The sequence below is a fragment of the Giraffa tippelskirchi genome, chromosome 4, assembly GCF_054371585.1.
Source record: "Giraffa tippelskirchi isolate mGirTip1 chromosome 4, T2T-mGirTip1v1.2.pri, whole genome shotgun sequence".
In the NCBI taxonomy this organism is placed as follows: Eukaryota; Metazoa; Chordata; class Mammalia; order Artiodactyla; family Giraffidae; genus Giraffa; species Giraffa tippelskirchi.
In genome coordinates this window covers 131,290,881-131,304,270 of record NC_137278.1, presented here as the reverse complement: position 1 = coordinate 131,304,270, position 13,390 = coordinate 131,290,881, and the positions used below count along the sequence as shown (strand labels likewise).

The window sequence follows — 13,390 nt, the reverse complement described above, 5'->3', positions numbered from 1 at the left end:
AAGAGCAAGAGTCAAGAGCAAATAGTAGTATCCAGCCATCCACTTTGAAGACTAGGCAAGAAACTGGAACGCACAGCAACCCTGGAAAATGTTAACAGATGACTCAAAAAGCATTTTTATCTCCAAGGAAATCTACACTCCCATTTAAAAAAAGAAGAAAAAGAAAAAAGCACCTTACTAATCAGGGCAGTTGCCTCTGCAAACAGGGAAATCAAACAACCAACTATACCTCTGCCCGGAGCAAAAAACAAATCCATTTTCAGCAGAGGCATTCAAAGACTCCATTTAGCATTTAGGCATACCTAAATAGGTGAAGTATACTTTACCTTATTAAGGTGTTTTTTGTTTTTTTTTCTTTTTAAATGGGAGTGTAGATTTCCTTGGAGATAGAATCATTGACTACACTACAGCTTTGACTGTGTGGATCACAACAAACTGGAAAATTCTTAAAGAGATGGGAATACCAGACCAGCTTAACTGCCTCCTGAGAAACCTATATGCAGGTCAAGAGGCAACAGTTAGAAATGGACGAACTGTTGGTTCAAAACTGGGAAAGGAGTATGACAAGGCTGTATATTGTCAGCCTGCTTATTTAACTTAAATGCAGAGTACATCATGAGAAATGTTGGGTTGGATGAATCACAAGGTGGAATCAAATTTGCCAGGAGAAATAGCAACAACCTCAGATATGCAGATAGTAAGAAGACTCTAATAGCAGAGAGTGAAGAGGAACTAAAGAGCTTCTTGATGAGGGTGAAAGAGGAGAGTGAAAAACCTGGCTTGAAACCTAACATTCAAAAAACTAAGATCATGGCATCCGGTCCTATCACTTGATGGCAAATAGAAGGGGAAAAAGTGGAAGCAGTGACAGATTTTCTTTTCTTGGGCTCCAAAATCATTGTGGATGGTGACTATAGCCATGAAATTAAAAGACAACTGCTCTTTGGAAGGAAAGCTACGACAAACCTAGTTAGTTAGTTCAGTCGCTCAGTCGTGTCCGACTCTTTGCGACCCCATGAATTGCAGCACACCAGGCCTCTCTGTCCATCACCAACTCACGGAGTTTACCCAAACCCATGTCCATCAAGTCGGTGATGCCATCCAACCATCTCATCCTCTGTTGTCCCCTCCTCCTCCTGCCCCTAATCCTTCCCAGCATTAAGGTCTTTTCCAATGAGTCAACTCTTCGCATGAGGTGGCCAAAGTATTGGAGTTTCAGCTTCAGCATCAGTCCTTCCAATGAACAAACCTAGACAGCGTATTAAAAAGCAGAGACATCACTTTGCCGACAAAGGTCCATATAGTTAAAGTTATGATTTTTCCAGTAATTATGTACAGATGTAAGAGTTAGACCGTTAAAGAAGACTGAGCACTGAAGAACTGATGCTTTCGAATTGTGGTGCTGGAGAAGACTCTTGAGACTGGAAGGAGATCAAACCAGTCAATCCTAAAGGAACTGAACTCTAAATATTCATTGGAAAGACTGATGCTAAAGCTCCAATACTTTGGCCACCTGATGCAAAGAGCCGACACATTGGAAAAGACCCTGATTCTGGGAAAGATTGAGGACAGGAGAAGGGGATGGCAGAGGATAAGATGGTTAGATAACATCACTGACTCAGTGGACAAGAATTTGAGCAAACTCTGGGAAATACTGGAGGACCGAGGAGCCTGGCATGCTACAATCCGTGAGGTTGGAAGTCACACACTACTTAGCAACTGAACAATAATTAACTAATTAATACAAACCACCACTGCATCTTGAATTGGTAAAACAAGCGTCTAGTTTTGAATGCACACAATAATTTTGTTGCCAAACTGCTTTCCGTTTTGAAGAAAAATTCGTCTTCTAGAATGAAAGCCTAAGACCAGCTCAACACCACCACCTATTGGTGAGAGGTATACATAGTACTTCTCTCGAAATCCATCAGACCCATTTGCCTTTTACCCATTTGCCTTTTCTACCCAAACTGCTAAGGCAAGAGTAGGTCCTGAGAGACAGTAACAATGTAAAATAATAATGGAAAAGGAACACTGAAAGTTCAAATGTCAGTTAAAAGCTTTATTGAATAAAAATGTTTCAGAGTAAGCAAGACTGTAAGAAAGCAGAATATTTTTACATCTCTAAAAAATATCAGAGCTAAATCTCGAAAAATGCAGTATAAAGTAAAGCCTATAGTTTAAAACACCTCTCTCCCCCCCAAAATACAATTTGGAATATCAATTATGTACAACAAATGTACTCAAGTTTATACTGTTCCAAAACCTTAATACTAGAAAATCATCTCTCAAAAAAGGCCTATAATTGGTTTAACTGCACCCTAGGAATACTGTCTGCCGTAAAAATCTATACATTTCAGAACTTATAAGTATTGAAAAACTAATGTCCCAGAAAGGGGATATCAGAAGTAGAATTATAGGGGTTGGGGGGTCTGAGCTCAAGAGGTTTAAGGCATCTTTTTCTTTTTTCTGTTATTCCTCCTTTAAACTCATCACTTTGCTCTAATATGCAACATGGCAAATAGAAAAGATCTTATAGAAATATTGCAGCCTTCAGTAAATTATGAGAAGCAAGAGACCACCAGAGAAGAAAGCAATCACTTGGGGTGTGGTCATACTCATTGGCAAATACCATAGCTTATTTGGGACACAATGAATCCCTCCAAGCGCAAAGGGTGCTCAAAAGGTACCCTGAAAAGATGGTTGTGCTGTATCTCAATACTCTAGTTCAGGATGTGGTCTAGAAAGCAGGATGCAATAAACCCCCATACATATCAGAGTAAGCAATAAATCCCCCATATACATCAGAGTAAGAAAATTAACCTAATTAAAAAAAAAAAGACTAAATATTTAATCTCTTAGCAGAGAAATACTAAACAATAAATTGATATTCATGTAAAATATGCAAACTGTGCCCTTTATACTAAAGTGCATTCAGTTATAATGTTTAGGCCCCTAAATCCCTTCTGCTCATTCCATAATTGAATTTTTAGTGGAACAGTGTACTACTAATCATCTCTCTATTTTTATATTGTCTTTTGGGAATACAGTGAAATCTGGACCTTATCAGTTGGTATATCCACCCCCGCACTCCGCTATACACATTCCCGCCCCCAAAAGACCTTAAAGCAGTTGTGTATATCATCATTGCTAAAACAGAGGATTTAAGTGATGTTATCTCTAGCATTTAGAATTGGTTCACTTAAGCTGAAGTATGGGATTTTTTTTTGAAGCAGGAACTCTCTTCCAAAATTACTTTCATATAAATTTCAGTTCATGCTAAGACAGTTGTTTATGTGTATCACTTTGATAAGGGCAGTGGCTCACTGACACTCACATAAATGTAAGGCCCAACATCATTGCAATTTGTTATTCTTCATCTTCATCCTCATCATAGTACCGATTTCTCTTTATCTGTTCCTCTACAGACAGCTCTTCGACTACCTCTTCCTCCCAGAATCCCACATCCTGGGATTTCTGATTTTGAGTAGTGAATTCTTTAGTGGAGGGGTTGTCTGTATAGCCAGACCAAGTTTTTGACTTGGGTTCTAGTGGAGACTGCTTTTTGAGGAGGTTTTTATCACTTTCATCTAAGTTTGCACCATTCTCTATAAGATTTTCACTCCCCATCTCAAAACTATGAATCTCCTTACTTCTCCACCCAGCCTCCCCTCCTTTAGATCCCTTGTTGGGCCAGGTTGTTTTCCCCACACTCTCATTCTTCTCAGAGGCATTGGCATTTTCCATATGTTTCCTTTCTGCTGCTACACCTCCTCCATACTCCTCGCTTTGCTCTGACAGGCTCCAGCCTTTCCTGATAGGTGGGGACAAGGCTTTGGGGCTCTTGACTGAAGAGGTTCGAAATGAAGCTGCTACGGTGAATGGGCGGCTTCTCTCCTTCAGAGAAGAAGATCGTCTTAGCTTCTTCAGATCCAGGTCTACATCCTCAGGAGCTTCAGGCTTGCTAATTTCATCCTCAGGGGGCCACTTAGGCTTCAATACTTTGATCCCTTCTTCCAAGGCACTTCCTGAACTGCCAAGCTCAGTGGGGGGTGGCCAGGCGATCCTCAGCTTCTTGGTTTCAGCTGGCTTGTCTTCCTTCTCCAGCGGGCAGGAGGCCTTGGCTTCCATACTTGCAGTTAGCACACCCACTTTCGCAATGGGGGCATTTTCTACCCCTGGGCTCTGAAGGGTCTCCGCTGCATTTGGAAGCTGGGCTGGTCTCTCCAATGTCTCTTCGTTTTCATTTTTGCTTGCCCACAGATCCTTGTGTGGTCTGTGTCCAAAGCCTTCATCATAGTTACCTTTAGATTTAAAGAGTTGATTGAAGTGAGGCTTGCAATAGATTCTCCCATGTAAAGAGGCATATGTTCCTAGACTGTTGTTAAAAAAAAAAAAAAAAAAGAGCATAAAGTTAACAAATCTGTATACTATTATTTATACCATTAGACTGAAACCTGGCAAATCCAGTATTTCCAGAAGATGCAAAGTGAGAGAAATATCTTCAAAAGCACTTCAGGGACTTCCCTGGTGGTCCAGTGGCTAAGACTCTGCACTCCAATGCAGGGGGCTCAGGTTCGATCCCTGGTCAGGGAACAAAATCTCACATGCCACAACTAAAGACCTCATGCGCCACAACTAAGACCCAGTGCAGCCAAATAAATAAATTTTTTAAAAAAGCACATCATCAGTCACCAAGGATGCTCCATCCCCTTTTAAACATGTTTCTTTTCATTATCCTTATTAAAAAATGCTCATTTCTAGGCCTGAAACTTCAGAAGACATTCTTCCACTTGGTGCATGCTCCCATTTTCAAGTGATTTCATTCCCCTCTGTCAAAACTGTTAAAAAAAATTACTTCCAAGAAGTCTTCCCTAGGTAATTCCACCTAACTCTGATCATTCTACTATTTCTTAAGTATTTATAACATGTAACTATTTTTAATGATATTCCTTTGTAAAAAGTTGAATCATTTTCCTCCTAGTTTCCCATTTGTGTTATAATTTAAAAGCAGGAATGGGTATAATGCTCTGCTAATGGCTGGCACTCAGTAGATGCCAGTGACTGAATAAAAGAAAGCTATGGTTAATAGGAGAACAGCAAGCAACAGCCAGAAGTCGGTCTACCCTAATGTCAGTGCTGGACAGGCCTTTAGGACATCTGGTGTCTCTCAAAGGGTAACACATTTTATAGGAGGGGTAGAAAAACAACAGCATTTCCACAGGAGAAACATAAAAATTAAAAAATTTAGAAGAATGTGCTCTGGAGAAAAACATACAGTGGGCAGAAAAAGAACCACTGAGTGGAAGTTACAGACACACGTTTTGGCTCAACAGAAGGGAAAGTTGTCGAGCTAGCACTAACACCAGAACTAGCTGAAGTGGGGTATTAACCCACCCAGAAGTGCCACACAGGTGCCAGGACATCTTTCAACAGTACGGTGGAAGGGATGCCTGCTCTGGAAGGAAGGCTGTAAGAAATGACATCCTGGTTACTTCCTCCTCCAATATGAATAAAATGAGGTCATATGGAATATTTCCACCATTTGCCACATTTATATCCATACTTTGAGTTAGTAAGAAGAAATGATACATCATTATTTTCTCAGAAAATAAAACAAAGCAATATACAGAAAAATATGTATTCTTCAGGATCTACTATTTTTGCCATTTATACAGTACTTGGGATAACCTGAAGGGCTTCAACAAGTATCCTCTTGAGATTTCTTAACTGTATGATTCTTGATACCAAGGGAAAACATTCTGCTAAATTAGGTCACCAGCAACCTGAATGATTTAAGCTTTAGTCCTAACGTGTAAGTTAATGTCAATGTACCAAGAAGTTCTAAACACCATTATCATTTACTATAAAATGCTTGTAATTAAATGGTACTTTTCGCTTTCTTCAAAGATCCTCCACAGCGCACACAATTTTTTTTAATCACCCTCCTAATTTAATTAAAGAAAAAACAATGATTGTAAATCTCTAGAACATAGTCAATTTTCTGGGATACTTCCCTTAAAACATGACATCTCTAAACACATGCCAAAACATACATGGTTCTCAACTGTACTAAGTAGGTGAGAAGCTGAAATCCTAAAATGTTCATCTTCCAACTTTACCAGTCTGTAGTCTGTCTTTGGATCAGCGATAATCACCTGAACAGCTACTATGACTTCATTAATTTTTGTCTGTAGCTATCTGAGCTCTTCTATAACAGCAGATAGTATTAGCACCACAGATTTTAGTATTCTAAGTGTTCTAAAAACCAAAGGCTCCCTCTGGAGGTCCAACCATACCTCCAGAGATGGCTTGTTTGGTCTGGCTTACCTAAGCTTGCTGTTGCAATAGGAACAACGGAAGCAGCTGATGTGAAACACCTGCTGGTTGGCCAAGAGACGCTCCATCGAGTAGACTGTTTTCTGACATTCCACGCAGGTCTCTCTTGCAGGTGCCTGAAACTTCTAGGAAAAGGTAAAGGATAACTTCAGCTAACTAAGGCAGCGAGAAGTTAGTACTCTGCTGAGGTGGGCCCTGGGATTTACTTTGTTATCTATGGGCTCCCTTACCTGGTCTGTCAATTCTCAGAGGAACACTAACCCTGCTATAGTTCTATCAGTTGACTCTTTAAAGCCATAGGCTCTCCTGAATTCCTTACCCAGACTGGCTGTTCTAAGTGCGGCAGCCACTCAGGATGAGTGGATCTAGGGCCGGATTGCAGAGAAAGGCTTAGACCAACCACCACACACACACGAGTACACACAAAATGATTCAGCAGACAGGAAATTAGGAGAAAATGTCATCACACACAGAAGAAAGACAATTGTTTAAGTGCCGAATAGAAGCAGGACAGACTTTTTAAAGAACAGTTTCTGAAGGGGGTAACTTTCAAGGAGAGAAAGAGCATTTGGCTTTGGGAAGTAGGAAAAGACACTGGTTTTTAAAAATTTATGTACTTAAAAATTTTTTTTATTGAAGTATACTTGATTTACAATGTTGTGCCAATCTCTGCCGTATAGCAAACTCAGTTATATACATATAGACAATCTTTTTTGTATATATTTGGAAAAGATACTTGGATAAAGCAACTGTCAGTCCCTTCTGCTTATAATCTTGACTTGCTTGATCCATTAGACATAATACTTTTAAATAAAGCAAAATAGAGACATAAAATGGAACATTTTAAAAGAGACACAAACTATTTTATTAGAACAACAGAAAAAAGCGCAGCCCAATAAAACTATAGGTTGTATAATCTTTTTAAAAAACCAAAAGGAGAATAAAACTAATGTACTGGGGCAGGGTGGGAGGAGTCATAATAGGGAATTCATGAACTGTTTGTAGTGTGGAATATGGACAGGGTGAGCACAGCTGCTGCTGGTAAACTTAATCCTAAACTATATAAGGGCTTCCCAGGTGGCTCAGAGGGAAAGAATCCACTTGCCAACGCAGGAGATGCGGGTTCGATCCCTGGGTTGGGAAGATCCCCTGGAGAAGGAAGTGGCAACCCACTACAGTGTTCTTGCCTGGGAAATCCCACGGACAGAGGAGCCTAGCGGGCTACAGTCCATGCAGTCGTAAAGAGTTGGACATTAGTGAGAGACTGAACACACACACACACACTACACAGTGTATTCTAGCCCTGATGAAAGCTACAGCTCCAAAACTGTAAGTTTTACACAATAAGAAGTAGTTACATGGCACTAGGGTTGGGGGTAAGAAGTCTCTAGCTGTGTGTGATCCTTGACTTGTCCCAACAGAAACACCTCAACTACTAATAGTAAAGGTAGGAGCAGTTTGGTTAGGGTGGGTTGGAAGCTCTCTCAGGCACGTTGGTGGCCCCTTTGCCACCAGGACCAGTATGGTGGCAAATAATACAACTTAGTCCCAAAGCTCAAGGCCTGAATGGTTAAGGTAAGCCTAAAATAAAACAGCTTATGGGTAAGATAGAATTTTAATTAAAAAAGCCTGAAAATAGACCCATAAAAAAAAATTCACACTGCTGGCTCAGTTGCCACATGATTCACAAAAAGGTATAGCAAAAATAGGAATGGTTGCCAAGCAGATTTCGACAGGAAATGAGAGTAGAAAATGGGCAGGGGAGTAAAGGTTAAGATCCACAAAAGGGAGTTTAATAAAATTGGTGGTAAACTCCCAAATAGCACCAAAGGATTTAAAAATGAGGGGGGAGTGCTGAGTGTTAACGGCAGGCTCTCCATTCCTAGGGTTAGAGTCAAAAAGAAAAATTTAAACCAAACACCACAGCTACAACTCAGTTTACCAAGCATAACTGAGGAATTTAAATATCAAATGTTACTGTATTGAATGCTGTTGGCAGATATTAGGGCATTATTTGGAGTTCAGAAATGTTTCTTTTTTTTTTAAATTTTATCGAAGTATAGTTGATTTAAAGTGCTGTGGTAGTTTCTGGTATACAGCTTAGTGATTCAGTTATATATGTATATTGTTTTCATATTTTTTTCCATTATGGTTTACTACAGGATATTGAGCACAGTTCCCAGTGCTATATGGTAGGATCTTGATGTAGAATTGGTTTTTATTTATTTCCTTTTTTTATTTGGCTGTGCTGCATGGTTTGTGAGATTTTGGTTCCCTGACAGGGATTGAACCCAGGCCCTCGGCAGTGAGAAATCACAGTCCTAACCACTGGCTGCTGCTGCTGCTGCTGCTAAGTCACTTCAGTCGTGTCCGACTCTGTGCGACCCATGGACGGCAGCCCTCTAGGCTCCCCCGTCCCTGGGATTCTCCAGGCAAGAACACTAGAGTGGGTTGCCATTTCCTTCTCCAGTGCATGAAAGCAAAAAGTGAAAGTGAAGTCGCTCAGTCGTGTCCGACTCTTTGAGACCCCATGGACCGCAGCCTACCAGGCTCCTCTGTCCATGGGATTTTCCCTGGACTGCTAGGAAATTCCCAAATTGTTTTTTCTTATATTGACACTTCTAACAAGATAGGACCTAAGTGGAGATGTCCTTGCATAATTTAATTAGGTTTCTCTAAAAGGAGTAGGTCCTTGCCTAGCAAGCAGGAAATATTAAAAGACAGAATAAAATTGGGGTATAATATTACAATTAAAGCCTGTACAAATCACAATTCAGACAATGTAAAAGTAATAGGCCCAGTGTATTTACTTATCAGTGAAAATCTTTTTCAGCTCTAGGATGAATACTGTATTTTTAACACTTAGGAGAATACATGTTCATTCTGGTCGGTAAAGGCAGAGCAGGAGACAGAACTTTCCCATGGCAGAGGAGGAAATGGGTATTATTCTGCTGAAGGGGACTGAAGGCCTACAGAGCACACCTCTGTTTTACACACACACACACACACGGAAAAACACACAGTAGGAGAAGGGTGCAGCCGAGAATAGAAAGCTGTAAGTTGAGCTCACATTAGGAGGAAAGTGGAAGGCAGGAGCAGAAATTAGGTACCAGGAGCAGGAAGCAGAAGCTGGAAGAGACAAATAGGAACCTTCAGTGAATACAAAGCATTTGGTGTGCCCTGGGGCGCTTTTTACTGCAGCTGAGCTGAAGCTCAGGTACAGACTCAGATCCAATAATAAGACCACGTTTTCTTTCTTTACCAAGTAGTGCTGCTAATCATGGTAACATCAGCTCACTCATACCCACCTGAGTTTAGATCAGAGTACCAGCTCAGGAGAGAGAGTTTTCCCAGCCTTCACCCACACAAGGAGTGTCTCATGAACAATTCTTCACTGTCTTCCTACCTCCCACACCTGACCCACATTTGCTCTCTCTTGATTAGAGCCTTCACTCACAAGTGAAAAGGCATTCCTCTCCTTAACATCAAATTAATAAATTGCTAGCTCAAACATCTGACTAACCACAAGCTTCTAACTAGCCAGACCTATCAGATTCCCATTATTCCTATCCCTTTTTCACATACACCCTTTTCAATATTATTTAAAGTTTATGCGGCAGCTGCCCAAGGGCCCCTATAGTATTATAAAGACAAGAGGAGCCCAACATGGCAATATGCCAAGTCAGAGTGGCTGCGGCTGTGCCTTCCCTTTATTTCCTCTGTCCTGGGCTCTCAGCCACTTTTCTGTAATTGCCCCCGTGTCTATTCAGACAACAGGAAGCATAGTCAGTACCCAAAAATCTCTACCATTATGGTAGGCCTGGCATACATCCTGCCCATGCCTTCATGGCATGCTCGAACTTGGCACAGCCACATTTAAAACACTGCCAGTGATAGAATGTTAGACATTTTTTAATCTTTATATTTTTTGCAGTTCATAAGATGCTTTGTCATCTCCCCTCCCTCACCATTTTTCACACTAACGCACCACGATATCAGGTGCCTTATCAAAGCTTGCACAGTCAATAATAACAGAATTAAAATTAAAACTCAGAATTCTCGACTAACAAACCGAGAGAGTATTTTCTAAATTGTCCTGGAATACATTTCTATAACTAAAGGAATCTCTTTGGGGAAGAGAGCAGATGCTAACCCAATTGAAAATGATTTCACCACAGCATTTTGAATGAACAAGTCTTCACTTTGTTTCAAATTAAAATATGTAGATAATATCTCAAGGATAGGCAGGAATGAATAAGGTAATATATAAATAATTGATGTCTCTAAATACTGTCAAGTCTTTCCCATCTGAAGAATGTTACAGACCTTCTGTTGATCAGCATCTACTTAAAGCTTTTTTTCCAATAAATTTTTATGACTTCATCTACATTCTTTTGCTCTCTTGTCTTACATACATTTTTTAGTTCGACGAGGCCCCAATTGGGATATGTGTATGTGTGGGCAGCAGCTGGCCATAAGTGGTGAAGCTAACTAGCCTTTAGACATAGTGAAATCAGAAGAAAATTCTGTGCTAATGTCAGGCCTCCATGCCTCAGAACACTATAAAAAGACTTTCATTTCCTCCTTCCAATTTGTGCAAAATATCTGGGTAATTAAATTGAAACCCCCCACCATACAGTAAATGGCTGGGCTGGCTCTGGCCTTAACCCTTCTGCTCGCTGTCTGTCAAATTCTTTGTGAAAGCATTTTGGAGATATTCACACCTTACACAGGTTGCTCTACATGTGGAGGAAATGTTGGTGCTCTGAGAAAGCAGTAATGATGTAGGTGGTCAGAAAAGAATCTAGATACCCTTCTAGCATAATTCTGATAGATTTGCAAAACAGCATAAAACCTCCTACCCTGTCCATGAAGGAAGGGACAGGCACAAAAGGTACAGCCTCTTATTCAGGCTGCCGTGTTTTCTTTCCACATCCAACAGCAGGACAAGCCTAGGATCCTGGGGCGGGGCTATCCCAGACCAGTAGATGTTCCTAGGGCCAGTCACATATCTTCCTTATCCTCCCTCCAGGAACATGTAGGGAATAACATTTCAGTGGGACAACATAAAGCTTAAGAGACCTCTGGGTCTCTTGAGTTGAAAGGTCTGATCCTTCTCACAGGGTCTACTGAGCTCTAGACCCAGAACACCTATTTTGAGAAGGGAACCTACTATATCTACTATTTAAACTTCTTTACTGCCAAGTCTCATCAACTGAACTGTCTGGCCAGTGTTCAAAATAGACAAAATCCTTACTTTTAAAGACTAATATCATCTGTGGAGTGTTTTGTTTTGTTTTTTTATTTTACCTTATTAAGCTAAATTTTGAAATGAATTGAGTCTTTACCTTAGATGTCCTATTTTCAATAACAGGCACTACTAGGCAGCATGTTTTCCAGGATGTGGGGGACCCACAATCTATTCTGAGTGAACACATTTATTCTTAGCTGTATGTAATTTCCCAGTGGAGAAAAAACTTCTGTTGCATGGTCTATAGCCACGAGACCAGTTATGTCAGCAGGTTTTCTGGGAAACGTTAAAGTATCTACATACTTGCCTGCAGAATGTAAAGGGAAACTCTGAGGAAGAGAAAATAAACAGTCCTTAAATAAAGTGGAGATGTGATTGGGTACAACCCCGAGCTCTGTGTACACCATCACCATTTGAGCAAACACAGGCAGTCAGGCCAGTTTACTCCAGCCAAAACCTGAGGTGTATGTCTGGCGCAAGCAGGCTTATTCCAGTGCTGAGTGACCAAAGCCAAAGAGGCAGGCACGGTACAGAGGAAGCTGTATCTCTGTCTCCTCTCTCTGGTGTGCCAGGAAGACCTTAGTGAGGTGCATTTCTTCGCACATGGCTCATCGGCTCAGATCCCGGAGTATGAATAAGGAGGGGTCCCAAAGGTCCAACCCAGGACCAGGAGGTCTGGTCTAGCAGCCGAGGGAGGGAAGCAAGACTGGATTGAGAATTCAGACACAGTTGAGAACAGATTTTAGTTCACAGATCAGCTACAGAATCCCCCTAGTCCCTCAGGCACACGGAATCCATGGCCAAGTCAGCTTTGCTGTTCTTGGTCCAGAACCACAACCCAAGGACTCACATCTGCGCAAGACTGCTGCTGGAGAGGAAATTAACCCTGTGGCATTTGCTACTTTGTTGGACTCCAGATACTGGAAAAAGAAAAGTGCTGATGGCAGCATGAGCAGAGCTTCAAGGCCAGAAGAGGGGGTCACGCTAAGGACATGTGCAGATCCCATCATGCAGCTCAGTTCTTTCTTCCTAGTTCACTTGCTTTCTCTTGTTACTTTCTTCATTTTTTTGTTCCTTTCAATAAATCTTACTCTCCTCATGTCTCTGCTTCCTTTAAAATCTTTATGTTTACCGTCTTCCCCCACCCCCGCCTCACTCTCTTTTTCAATCTAACCTTTAAATCCTGGATTCTCCTTACCTCCCTTTGTTTCAAACCCACACCTCTGAATTCCTCTCTTCTTTTCTGTGCACTAGAACTTTCATCAAGAGACCAATCATGCCCACAATTGAGAGACAGAAACATGGCAGATGTGTGCATGAAGTTGAGGCAGTACAAATCGCCTTAAAACTAATTCTACCCACTGAGTTTCTCTCAAATGTTAAAGCCATTGAAACGCACCTTGGCTACTTAAGAGAACACCACAGGAGGAAGACACTAAAGAAGTGTAGGTATGTTTGGTTTTTAATGCAAGTGGGTGAATCAGCATGGCATTAGCAAAGCATTCAATTAAAACAAGTCAGGTGAACAGCCTAAAAGAGAGGCTGGATATATATATATATATTTTTACCTTTGTTTATTTTTATGGGAATATTGTTCATAGAAAGGGAAAAGACTGCTTTTAAAAATTAGTGAATAAAAGGAGACCATAGATTGAGTAGCCTAGTAAAATTTTCCTAGAGTACAAACATTTTGTATATTCCTTAATATCTAATATTATAACCAAGTGTAAATGTTACTTGAATGCCCATTTGTAGAGCAAATGGACTGGCCAAACCCTGCTGAAATGTACACACTCTTTC

At 40.8% G+C, this 13,390-nt stretch overlaps 1 protein-coding gene across 14 annotated transcripts in view; it reads right to left on the bottom strand.

Annotated features, from left to right (window-relative positions):
• Positions 1-2,041: 2,041 nt before the first annotated feature.
• LIMA1 (LIM domain and actin binding 1) overlaps positions 2,042-13,390 on the bottom strand; it is a 92,250-nt gene continuing 80,901 nt past the window's right edge. For 11 of the 14 annotated variants that reach the window (XM_081592562.1, XM_081592550.1, XM_081592553.1 and 8 more), the window contains 2 exons: positions 6,331-6,464; positions 2,042-4,378 (listed from right to left, as the gene is read on the bottom strand). In XM_081592562.1, the coding sequence (XP_081448688.1) occupies positions 3,370-4,378; positions 6,331-6,464 (1,143 nt within the window). In that variant the 3' untranslated portion in view covers positions 2,042-3,369. The remainder of the gene's footprint in view (positions 4,379-6,330; positions 6,465-13,390) is intronic. The other 3 variants (XM_081592555.1, XM_081592554.1, XM_081592557.1) reach the window with 1 other exon arrangement.